This window comes from Gallus gallus, chromosome 10, assembly GCF_016699485.2.
Source record: "Gallus gallus isolate bGalGal1 chromosome 10, bGalGal1.mat.broiler.GRCg7b, whole genome shotgun sequence".
Classification (NCBI taxonomy): domain Eukaryota; kingdom Metazoa; phylum Chordata; class Aves; order Galliformes; family Phasianidae; genus Gallus; species Gallus gallus.
The window spans coordinates 5878544-5891807 of record NC_052541.1 but is presented as its reverse complement, the minus strand read 5'-3'; the positions used below and the strand labels follow the sequence as shown (position 1 = coordinate 5891807).

Sequence of the window (13264 nt, the reverse complement as noted above, 5' to 3'; positions counted from 1 at the left end):
TTAGACATATTCTGCGTAAGGTCACATCTGTATAAATCCAGTAATGGTTTGAATCTTCATTAAAATCAGATGGTTTCCATTAAAAATGTGAAAAACTTCAACAAAATCCTTCTGAATCTCTTAATTTAAAATGTCGTGTAAGCTTTTCATTAAGATCAAGTCTTTCAATACCTCAAAAAATGATCCTTTCCTGTAGTGCTAATTCATTGAATAACATAATTAAAGAAAATGCCAACAAAATTCCATTTACTGTATCTCTGAGCCCGGTTGTTTACAACTGTGCACCATTAAATTTTTCAGCAGGTAAGTGATGCATTTCACATGGTAGCTCTTATGATGTCATTCAGACATCCTTTCAGGCCTATAAGTTAGTTTTGTAAATCTGTACCTCTTTCAGCAAGCAAAAAACACATTCATGCTGTATAACACTGATATCTTGTTTCACAGACAGCAAAGAGAAAAAAAATAATTAAAGATATGATTTTAATGCTGGTTAGCAAAATTTCATTAGATCCCCGCATCAATACTATCATTCGAAATTAAAGTGGCTTTAATTTGGTTTACCTTCACTCACTTCAGGCTAAGTAAATCAGGCTAAATTAAATCAGGGTTGCGTTAACTGTGAAATACACTTACCCACATCATGTTTAAATCAGTTTAACTAACCTCTGCTGGCAGCTGATCTAGATTCATTTTATTAAAATATTTTCTATGTGTGAAGACAAATAAAGCTGGAATGCTTAATACAGATTCTAACATAGACACTGCTTGATCAAGCAAGGACCACAATTCTGTCTCCTTGCAGAAGTTGTCAACAAAAATAAGAAAAAAAGATAGTGGTTATTTAAAACATCTTGGTCTCTATATTACTTCCCTCCCATTCCAAAAGCTCTGGCTGAATTTGGAAAAGCCTGTGTTCTCTTCTAATTGTTTTCAAGAATGTGAAATTAGCTCCTTTTTTGTTAAATCTGTCCCTTTTAGATCTTTGAACATGACATTTTTGTCTTGATTTCCAAGTGACTGCTGGCTGCATCAAAGGCCTTTCAAAGACAAATTTAGAGGCCTGTTTGTATGCATATGCTATTGGCATCTCAGTGCATGAAACAGTAATAACTCACTATACCTTATGGGGCTGTGAAATTAATGAGCATTACAAAGGAAAGAACAAATTCTTCTCACATTTTGGTAGTTTGGTGCCAGCAATAGTATTTTTAACAAGTTCGTCCAAAAAAATTCTTGAAAATGTAAAAACCCTGGGATTTTAAGCAGTTCTGTTATACTAATTTTATTTATTTTGATTCTTCAAAATTTTTTCTTTTCGGTTGGATAAAGTCTCATAGAATTGGAACTGGTGCTTCCTGCAGAATTATTATACTAGTAACAAATTCTGCTACATTAAGTATAAAGTAACAGCTGGTACAGAATGCTTATAACAACAGATAGTACAAAAAAAACCAACCACAAAACCCACCAAAACCACAAGCATGCTGGGCAGAAAACATTTCCAACATACGCTTCCCATCATGAGGGAAATGGAAGGTACTGTCAGATAGGTTAAGACATCTGTTGGAAGGATGTAAGAACTGGTATTGAAAATTGCCGGGGTCAATCTGGGTTGCCTGAGTATTTTCTTTCCTTATCTGTGATGTTTAAAGAATATAAAAATGCAGACTTGGCTGAGATCCCAGCTCATCAGAGCACTTAAGCACGCCCTTGGCTGTAAGTATGTGTAAGGCTTACTGATAAGGAAGGCAAGGGGAAAGAAAGAGATCTGTTGAATGAAGAGATGTTGAAGACTGGAATTTTATGTTGGCTGTACATACATATGGAAGTTAGAGAACTTTTTCTGAAACAATTAAATTTCTGTACCATATGAAGGCAATAGAGATTACTTGATTTTCTGCTGAACTAGTAATGCAATGAGTATATTAAATATTTCTAAACCAAAACAGGAGACTCTAAAAATGTTTATATTAACTTATTAATTATTTTTAAGAAAAAAATCAATAATGCAACATAACTGAATTTAATGAGGTCTTCAGATCATACGTTTTGTATTTATCTAAAATCATGTGTAAACCAAAGATTCAGAGAGTATTAGGGATTGCACTCAAAGCACTGAAGCACCTTCAGCTGCCTGCTGACAACCACTGTGCTCCATGAAGTCACTGAGACCTCAGGGTGCACGGCAGTGCAGCAAAGACTTTCAGTAAGGAATAAATGGCCACAGAGCATATGTCACCTTGCAGAATGCCTACCTACAAATTCCACATTTTGGCTTATTTCGCTATTTCATCTTGGTTGAGACATTGCAGGGGAAAAGAGATTTAAGGTGACACGATAAATATAGGGTGGAAAAAAAGCAAAACTCTTGAACACTGCACAAATTACCACCACAAGCATGTATTGGTACAACTACCAGAACAACTACAATAACAAAGACACACATTTCCTATATTTTTTGCACTAGCTATCTAATTTGTTTTTATGTCCATACTTCATATGCAGAACTATTGTGAGTGTACAGAGATACAGATATAGCTATTGTAGCTGAGGAGTCATACTGAATGTTAAATGCCTCAACAGCCGAATGGTGACCATGGTTATGGTGCCATCAGGAACAAGGATGATAGCTGGCAGATTATTTTTCACGAGCAGCAATATACAAATTAATTATGAGAACTGTGAGTGGTTTTTGGGTTCAGAAAGCAGAGATTAGATAGAACTGTAGGGGTTGGAAGAGACCTCTGGAGATCAAGTCCAAGCCTGCTGCTCACAAGCTCCTAGCGAGCTACACATTTATTTTTATTAGACAATGCTCTGTAATACATGCAATAGAAAAAGCCCAATGGATGGCTTATGCCCTACACTGTGCTACTTGAGAAAAAAAATCAGAGACAGCAGAAAGATTGAACTAAAAAAGACCCCTCTGTTATCTAAAAGAATAGAATGACCCCCTCCCAATAGAGAACTGATGAGCTGTCTGGTTAAAAAAGAAAAAAATGTAACCTTTTTGCCCCAGTAAAATAAAAAGCGTAGTTGTTTCTGCTGGTGTGGTTAGGGATAATTTTTTTACTTTTTAAAGCTCCACTTGTGCTGCCCTCCCTTTATAGTTGTCCACCATATGCTCAGTAGACGCTTATTACAAAGGATCAGCTTGCTTCCTTGCCTTTCCTGCCTTTGGGAAATGCATTTAATTTACTTCTATTTAGGGCCTGTTAGCCAGTATATGCCAAGTGTGATGCGTAGTTTCTGTCAGATGTCAATTGTGTAAATGGCGCTGTCTTTGAACTTTCCATTTGCTATAGCTCTTCAAGGAAGTGATTAGAAACAGAAGCTGCTAGTCAAGCTGACAGGATCAGGGAATAGGTGACAAACGCGTTGAATGTTCTAATATTGTTCTAAGCCACAGTAACTTTTCCTTGAGTTGGGAATGGCATCAGAAATAAAGTTATTAACCTTCGTTTATGGTCCACATTGTGGGGAAACGTGTGTCAGAGCAGATCTGAGGAGTCAAATCCTTAGCAACCTCCTACTGCCTTTGCTTGCTTTATGATGTAGACACTTCCTCTGTAGAAAGAGCTGTGGAGCTGTGTATATTTTCCCCATACAAAGCTCTTCAATTTCTCCTGCACTACTATTACTTATTTTCCATTAGGAGAAATGTCAATTTATTAAAACAAGAAGGTGGACAGAGATAAAATGGGACTGTACTGAATATCATTATCACTCTTTGACTTACAGACAACTGAAGAGACACATGAAAGTATGGTTCTACCAAACAGAGGTGAGTATAGTTCTCCTTTTCTCCATTTTGTACTCCCAATTTTTTCTCAGATTGGGAAATCCTCTCCCATTTGTGCCTATGGCTGAGACTCCCAAAGTGTAATACAGGTATCACTTCACAGTGACATAGGGGCTGCTCTGAACAGTTCAGTTCCGTGACTCCTTCCTCTGTGCAGTGCAATAAAGAACAGAGTGCTCTTCTACCTCCATAAATCTCCACCCTGGTAGGACCCACTGTTTTCCTCCATTTTATCTCCTTCCAGGTTCGTAGCTGTCTCCATCTTGACTTTAATCTTGCCCAGTGCTCCGTTTGCCCCTCTTATCATCAGCTCTCATTATCATAGGTATGTATAAGAATGTTAAATATTTCCATACATAGTGTATTCTGAACAGAAATAGATTTTAGTTGATTCTTTACACTTTGGAGCTGCTTCTCTTGGGCTTGACTTATTTTTTAGAATTTTGATCTTTAAAATATATTGTTTCCTTTTTTATACTTTAACTATGGATGACACAAAACTTACCGTCAACAAAACTTGGAAATGAAGATACCTTCTTTGACTGTTGAAAAATAAAAATAATACTTGGTATAAATGTAATGAAATAATTTTCACAAACTGAAGTGAATTCATATTACAAACAACTGACGATTATTTACAAAAGGAAACAACACAATTTTCTCTGTATAACTTTTGCATAGCCATCATTTACAACAATGAAACACTGCATCATAGTAATTAACCCAACCTGTTACATAGTTCTGTTTGCCTGGAATCTTGAAGTATTTTAAGCAGTTCCTATCATACAAAAAATAAGGGGGTGTGAGGAAAAAAATGAAGTCAGCTGCCAAATGAGTAATACAAACCACAGATTCCAATCCCAGTCCAGTAACTCATCCACCAGATCACACTACATAATATCCCAAATCTGCAATTAAGAACATTTAACAGTATTTCACAAAACAAGATTCTTAGTCAATGAATGAAAAGAACTGTCCCTGATTGCACACTACCTAAGCCTACCACTGCTGTCAGTACTCTTAATTAAACAGATCAAGTCCTGCCATTTGCTTGTCTTATGTTGGCCTCCTCAGGCACTGCTGTTTCCAGGCAAGGGGCTCATTTCTCTCTTATGAGAAAAGGCTTCAGAAATCTGTCTCCTCAGTAAAGCAACAGGCTAAATATGGTTGTATGTTTGTGAGAAAACTCATTGCTGCTTTTACGTCTGAATTTTACTTGATTGTGTCTAGCCTCGAGCTTAACCTCATTGTGCATTCTTAGGTGCCTTGTGTGCTCCACTCTTCAGTGGCAAGAGCAGGTCTGCCTACCACTGCGTCTTTTTTCACAGCTGACTGAGCAGGGACTCATTCACCCCAGAGGTCACTAAAAAAACCGAATCATTTGAGCCCTCAAAACTGAATGAGGTGCTTCATATTAGGGATTATTTAAAGAACTGTGAGAATTAAGCAGTTCTTTGGCTTCAAGGTCTGGCATTTTAGGGGAAAAGAAAACAAGGATAAGCCAACTTCTTTTTGATGTTGCTTTTACTCTTCAGTAATACGAAAAGAATTTCTGAAGTGTTCTCTCTCTTCTTTATGTCATCAGAAAATTCTAGGCTTGAGTATATACTGTGGATAGTTAAATAAAATGAATGTGGCAGCAAGTGATTCATAGGTATGGTTTAGAGATCTGAATACACAGTCAGAGAATTTATTGTCAGTTCAGGAAAAGAAAGAGTTTATGTAATGTGTTTGTGAGAGAGAGAAAGCTGACAACTTGGTAACTGCTTTCCGTCATGGAAGCTCAACCAGCAGAATGGCCTAAAGCACCTACCTCAGGTGTGTTATTATTGTCAACTGGGCCATTGAGGTCAGAACGCTGCTGCTTCCTTGGCTGCTCTAAACCATTGCACATCTGTAAGAAAATAGAGAAAGTACTTAAAATCCTCTTGTCTTCTGAAAAGCTTAAAAACAAAAGAGATTTCAAGTCAATGATGCACGGATAGTCAGAACATTTTCATCAGAAAATGTTATTTCAGCTGAAAAGTATTATTTAAGTTTCAACCAGAAGTTACATGGGGAAAGAATAAATCATATTCAGAACATCTTAATAAAAATGTATGAAGCTTTAAAATATGAAACAGTATGTAGTATTTTCTCTGTTATTTTGTGACAAGCAGTCGTTTGTCATGAAGCTGTTCTGTGTAGTTATTTATATGCAATCAATATTCATTATTGATACTGAAGTATATTATGATATGGTAGCTGAAATTTCCTACTTTAATATATATGAGATTAATATCAAAACGTTGGGGTCTTTAATTATAATAAAAGATCAACTTGGATGTAAGTAAGGCATTTCAATTACCATCAAATACCAGTAACACTACTGATTTAAACTAACGTGGTGACTTTATTTCAATGCAAATATTTCATGCAAAATGAAACCAAATTCCAAAATGTTTAAATAGTTCACAAACCAAAGTCAGAATTGTAAAATGTGTTTATGCTCAGCACTGGACAAAATCACAGCAGTTCTAATGGCACCTCTAATTGGGAAAGTAGTATCCTAGCACTGACTTTAGGATTCTCTGTTCATGGGATATTCCTTACGGTATCCCCCTCTATTTGGGCCAAGCACATGTACAGAAAGCTGGTAGCACAGCTTCAGGCTTCTGAATATATGTAGAAGAGAAAATACAAAAACGTATTTGTGAAAAAAAAATGAGCCTTTCAAACCAGGGAGTGTTCTTTTTCTTCTCAGTCACAAAATCCTCATGGGCAGAATTTCTCAAGACTGACACAAGTCACAGAACACCAGCACCTGCTACAGGGACTGCATGTCCCACACCTGCCAAGAAAGTGAAGTTTTCCTGACACTGTTTCACTGTTAGAAATCTGGAAAGCCAACCTGATTTCTGGACATCATTTTTTATGTTTAAGGACATTTCACTTCCTTTTTTTCTCTGCTTCCCCATTATGTGTAAAAGAAGAGCGCCTAAACGCCACTGTCACTGTAAGGCTGGACAAATACAGTTCTGTACCAACAGTTGTGCTAATGGAAAATGCTGAGCCAGTATTATTTCAAAGCATTGGCATGAAAGTTACCTGTGAACATTACTCCTTGTCTACTGACTTTCAAATGCAATATGTGGCTGTAGATCAAAGAATGTTTCCATGTTTGTCTCTAGACAAATTATTCCCTGTGAGTAATGTTTTGTCAGCTAAATGAAATGTGCGACTGAAGCAGGTATATTAGTGCAGCTACTTTCATAACAGTTATGTTCAGGTAAGACAGAATACACAAGGACAAAATTCACCAAAGTAGTAAGCACAGTTTTTGGGAAATAGAATACCTGAGACAGACTGATGCACAGAGCACCACAACATGGGGAAGCAGACCAGTGCCCTGCCTAGATGGCTGCAGTAGCTAAGAAGCGTACTACAGCCTTGTGTGTTTAGTAATGCTATTTTGTTTGAGACAAGACAAATCTAATCATATTGCAGGGCTGAACTGATACGGAGCAATATGCGTTGATGTGCAGTGAAATACATTAATATGGGTAAACAAATACCCAAGGGACTTTAATAATAATAGTATAATAATCATACATTAATCCCTAAAATAGTAGGATTAGACCAAACATGCTTTAAGCAGGAAACCTGACATGGCCATAATGAAGATACATTGAACTGTAAAAAGAGTGACAGCAAATAAATTAAATCCAGTACGTACAACAGAATTTTAATACTTTTAAATTGCTGCCAGTTCTGATTACCACATACTTGAATAAACTGAAAGTGCACCTGCATATCAAGAAAGAATTGGTTGGCTGCTTTATTAAGCATACACTGGATGCTGTAAAACATTACTGAAATATGTCTGTCACAAATCCTAAATGGAGATGGACTTACTCAGCCCTTGGGATCACAGTTCCAATTATGCTCTTTGATAATAACTCCAAAGAAGGTTCCTTGTAGCCTTACTGTAAAATATCACCAAATACATGGATGACATTTCATTCTTGAGGTATTTTCAAGGACATTTGAGCTAAACACTTGCAAGGTATCCTAAATACTTTATACTTTGACTTAGTAGATTTATACTTATTTAAACTAAATTTGTTTATGTATTTTTTTAATTTATTTTATATATTTGTTTTATTTGTCTAAATTAACCTGTTACTTTTTCAAATCATTTGAGCAACAGATCATTTTACATTGTGCAGCTCCCCATCTCTTCATACATATACACATGTAGACAGTGAAAGAAAGAACACACTGTAATGTAAACTTGAAAACAGGCATTTTTTTGAGAGATCATTCACTACTATTTGGAAGGTGTCCCTGTTTGTAATTTGAAGAAAAGGAGCTCAAGGAATTTGTTCTGTTCAGAGTTGCTTTGCTTGTGCACATGTTTACCTCCACTTTAAGAACAACACTGTACACTCTTCCTTGAGCAAAATCTGTTTCAAATAACTGTAAGGTACTGTTGTTGCCATTTGGGTGTCACTAAACATCACATATAGTCTGAACAGGAGATACTCAGCAACTATCAGAACATTAAAGGTGTGGTGTCATTGACATTTACACCTCTGAGAGAGCACCAAAGCAGCATCCAGCATTACACAGTAGGACATAAGGCAGCTAGAAAAGTCATTTTAAGGCTGAGAGGAAAACCAGACTTCACTTACTTAACTGAGGTCACTGAAGCAACAGCACAGGTGGCACAGAAACAAACCCAGGGTTCCACCCACACCTTGATTGCCAGCCTGGGGCCACCTGGGCTGCCCTCCCCTAGGCCATCAGACCCCCTTATAATTACCCTTCCCTGCCCTCTATGGGTCCCACCTGCTGCTAAAGTTGGTAATGAGTGAGTGCTGTTGGTGTTAAGCATACTAATTGCTTATTCCACTATAAGCTGTACTTCTTTTCAGTTAGAAGCTCATTTCAGCTATGTGGTTCTTCTCGAGGTTGTGCTCCTGAATGCTGTTGTGGTATGCAGCATTGTGCATGTTTTTCTGCTGGAAACGAGCAGGTTTGTCTCCTTTTGTTTTTTTTATTTAGAGGAATAATTTGAGGGAGGAATGGAAGATTAACTTTTCTGTAACTGATAATCCTGTTGGTAAAGAGTTGAAAAGCAAGCACTGAGTGCAGCTCAAAGGCAGAGTAAGGTTTTATTACAGTGTTTTAAATGTTTGAATAATTAGGCTTCTGGTACACCTGCGAACCTCTTCACTAGCAGTGCTGTTCAAATGCTGCATCAAGCAGTGTGCTCAGAAACAGACCTACCTGCTTATAGACACTGAAGCTAATTTACATCTTGAAATGAAATGTTTCGTGGTAGGTTCCAATGAGTGCCTTGACTAGATCGTAAAGTTCTCTGTTGCGTGAGTAATGCAGCAGGTCTAGATGTTCTTGTCTAGATTTGTTTTGTTTTTTTTTTTTTACCTCCGAACAAAGTTGAAGCAAATGGGTATTGTTATATCACTAAACTTCAGTTTCTAGTTTGAACTTTGTGATCTCCACTGGTGGATTCTGAAGGTGATTTATCATTACACAGGATTTTCTCCTGCTATTTAAATGCTGCTATGTCTATCGAAAGTTATCAATGTGCAACTGAAGTATCAATTTGAATCAGGAGAGGTAACCTAGTAATAAAACTGTTATAGTACTTGTATGGGATCTGCTGAGTCATGGCTTGAACCACTCACTGATTGAGCACCTGGTCAGCTATGGAAGCACAGGTGAAGGTAATGATGGGCTCCACCCCTCAGACCTCATTTAAGGGCTGACTGCCGCTGAGGAAGGATCTCTTGCTGGAGATCTCTCCTTTGTGGAGTCTTTCTGTGAGCCTGGATCTTCAGATATGGGTGAGCATTCTTCTTTTTGTAACTTGTTCTTGTTGTGCTGGTCCCGCTGCTGTTACAGTGCTATAATTCCTATTAAGCTAAACTGGCTTTTAGATGCTTGGGACTGTTAGGTGATTAGAAGGGAGTGTTGATCTGCCAGAGGGGAGAAAGGCACTACAGAAGGATCTGGATAGGCTGGATTGATGGTCCAAGGTAAACTGTATGAGCTTCAGTGGGACTAGCTGTTGAGTCCTGTATTTTGGTCACAACAACCCCAGGCAACCCTACAGGCTTGGGGAGGTGTGCCTGGAAAGCTGCCTGATGGAAAGGGACCTTGGTGTACTGATGGACAGTTGGCTGAATATGAGCCAACAGTGTGCCAAGGTAGCCAAGAAGGCCAATGGCATCCTGGCTTGGATCAGGAATGGTGTGGTGAGCAGGACTAGGGAAGTCATCCTGCCCCCATGCTCGGCACTGGTGAAGCCTCACCTTGAGTACTGTGTTCAGTTTTGGGCACCTCATTACAGAAGGGACATGGAGGTGCTGGAGCAGGTCCAAAGAGGGGCAACAAGGCTTGTGAAGGGCCTGGAGGATATGCCCTCCGAGGAGAGACTGAAGGAACTGGGGCTGTTTAGTCTGGGGAAAAGGAGGCTGAGGGGAGACCTTATTGCTCTCTTCCAGTATCTGGAAGGTGCTTACAGTGAGAGCGGGGTTGGTCTCTTCTCACTGCTGACGGGATGAGGAGAAATGGCCTTAAGTTGTGCCAGTGGAGGTTTAGGTTGGATGTCAGGAAAAACTTTTTTACAGAAAGGGTGGTTAAGCACTGGAGTAGGCTCCCCAGGGAGGTGGTTGAATCACCATCCATGGATGTATTTAAAAACCATTTGGATGTGGTGCTCAGGGACATGATTTAGTGGAGGGTTGTTAGAGTTGGGGTAGTATGGTTAGGTTGTGGTTGGACTTGATGACCTTTAAGGTCTTTTCCAACCTGAGCAATTCTATGCTGGTAATGTATGGTGGAATGGCTTCATACACTCTTACTGAGCTGTCACCTCAGTTAATGTGTCACCAGAAACATGCTGTTCATAATGGGAGCAATCTGATCCAGCATGATTCTTCTACAAAGGTAATCAAGAACTGCCTCATTCAGTTCTGATCAGAAGAAAGATTGGAGTTTAGTCAAATGGGAAATAATGACTGTCATAATTCAGAAAAAAATATGTATGTCAAGGTTTGTGACCATGTTCAACTTCTGTGCATGCAGCAAACATAAAATGATATTACGAGCTAAAAGAAAAAAAAACAACAAAACTAAAAACCCTTTATGTGCCAGATGTATTAATGAATTAGGTCAGTCTGAGATGTCAAGGGTGAAAACAGGACAGACGTGGACTTGGCTTGAGGAAGCTGTCAAAAAATTGTGTTTTGTCATAAAAATGCATCAAATGCTCAGTTTCATGTTAAGGAATGTAATGCCTCTCCTAAAATGTAAAGTAGAAAACGTGAAAAATCAAAGTTGTGTAAGCAGTAAATTACAGCAAAAATACAACCTAAATGTATCTTGGGTTTGCCAGGTTTCTCTCTGGCTTATCTGGTGCAGATATCCTTCTGTGCTTTCCTGGAAATATTTAAAGACAAACGTTCATACTCTGAATCTCTCCTATGGACAGAGTTTTCAAGATTGAGTACATGTGTTTACAACGGAGATACTTTGTTCATTTTCCAGATCCATAGGTTGTTCAGTCTTTTTTATATGTCTTCTGGAGCTTAGTTGCTAAAAGCAGACTTACCTACTGGAACCTTTAAAATAGTGGGTGTTGGTTTTTTGTTGTGATTTTTTTTTTTTTGGTTTACTGTTCAGTGCTTGATATGCAAGGTTATTAGCACTTATCCTAGACAGTGACTTGATATATTTCTTAAACATATAAATAACTTTGTACATCAATTTCAGTTGCTGGAAACTAACCTAAGATTTTATATATGGTACAGCCATATATACACGGCTGTGGGAGATGGGAGCAGAAACCATTAAAAAAAACACTAAATACAATGCAGTACATGCATTTTGTACTTTTATACACATTTGTTCACTTACTGATTTAAACAGACTAACACTGACATTCATGCAGCTTTTTGGTTTAAAATAAAAGCATCCAAGTTTACACTTAAGGATCTGGGGCATTAATGTTCCATATGTAGTACATAAACTTCCACCTCATACCTCTTGCCACAGTATTTTGTACTGTGAGATATGCTTACAAATAACAGACATTTGAGTAAGGCAACAAATCCAAGGATCTTCTAGGCAAGAGGTCTAGCATGAAAATCTAACACCAGTGGCCTTGGGTTTTTCTCATTTTGCTCTAGATGAACTTGATTTATTGTAAATAATATCATTACTACCTTGCTTTCACAAATGAGAGACACTTTCCTCTATAAAGTTTACTAACTGCATCCAGCTCTTACACATTTTATAGTATTAGAAGATCTGAATGCCTCAGAAGAAAAACAGAAAATCCTATATGCTCCAAACTCTCTGAGGTCTGATGCCTGTGCTAAAAGTGCAGCCAAGCCTCACACTAATGGCATTTAGTGAACTGTTAAGTGCAAAACACGTCTTGGCAGAAATGGTACCATAATATCCTCTCATCTAGCCTGACTTCTAGAAACAGCTGAGGATGAGCAACCTACAGTGAGTGAACAGAACACAGCAAGATAAGGTTTAGCTTATAAATACATTCAGATGATACTTGCCAAAGATTATTTAATGTTCTTTTAAATATTTCCTTTATATCCCTGGAGACTTGGAAGGGGGCAAGGGGAAAGTCCATCTGCTCATGTCTGTTTGCTAGCCTCTGTATGTCCATTCTTCACACCTTCAGGACATAGGGTCTTATGGACCCCTCTCCCCAGTGAAGACACAGCAGCTCTGCTCTATCTCCTCTATTGCGAATTAGGAGCATGTCTGCTCACCTTGCTGGCTTATCTCTTTATACAGAGCTGAAATGGATGCTTATGCTGCCAGGTATCTACATGAGGAACTACGTTACTTTTTTTCCCCTCTTATTTGAAGAGGAAAGTTAAAGACTGTGCACTGCTTAATGCTCTGTCTGTTAGACAATAGCATATGGGTTTCATGAAGAATGATTGAAGAAATTCAAATCTGCATGCCAGATAGTGCCTACCAATCCCAACAGCTCCTTCTCTGTTATTAAAAAAGATTAAGGCGCTGGTCCAAGACTGACTGGAAATAATGCTTAAAACTCAGGCAGCTCAGTGATGCCTGGGTCCCTTTGATTATTTTTGCTCCAGCAGCAGTTACATCAATATCCTTGTGCTGCAAAACCCTGGTTGTTAGAAGTCTGAGAAGAATAGTAAAGGTACAATGCAACTCAGCTCAACCTCTGTTAAATAAACACTGAAAGAGTACAAAAGGATATTGAAAGAAAAGCCTATTTTGAAGTCTGTTTGGGACTAGCAGTCATTCAGAATTTTTTTTTTAAAAAAAAGTACTTATTCAACCATATATAAGAATTCACTGCATACCTTTCTTGTTCAAGAGCTCTTCTTACAGAGCAGCAGCTTACAAGCAGCAGCATTCAGCAGCAGCTACTGGTGTGCTGGATGC

The 13264-nt window shown here is 38.2% G+C and overlaps 2 protein-coding genes across 20 annotated transcripts in view; one reads left to right on the top strand and one right to left on the bottom strand.

Annotated features, from left to right (window-relative positions):
* The window catches only part of MPHOSPH10 (M-phase phosphoprotein 10), a 1076704-nt gene that overhangs the window by 992789 nt on the left and 70651 nt on the right, over positions 1-13264 (top strand). For all 3 annotated transcript variants that reach the window (XM_025154008.3, XM_025154009.3, XM_046899309.1), the window contains 2 exons: positions 3745-3787; positions 4050-4130. The gene's annotated coding sequence lies outside the window, so the exon portion shown is untranslated. The remainder of the gene's footprint in view (positions 1-3744; positions 3788-4049; positions 4131-13264) is intronic.
* The window catches only part of APBA2 (amyloid beta precursor protein binding family A member 2), a 91831-nt gene that overhangs the window by 23853 nt on the left and 54714 nt on the right, over positions 1-13264 (bottom strand). For all 17 annotated transcript variants that reach the window (XM_040706882.2, XM_040706880.2, XM_046899297.1 and 14 more), the window contains 2 exons: positions 5619-5699; positions 4311-4347 (listed from right to left, as the gene is read on the bottom strand). In XM_040706882.2, coding sequence (XP_040562816.1) covers positions 4311-4347; positions 5619-5699 — 118 coding nt within the window. The remainder of the gene's footprint in view (positions 1-4310; positions 4348-5618; positions 5700-13264) is intronic.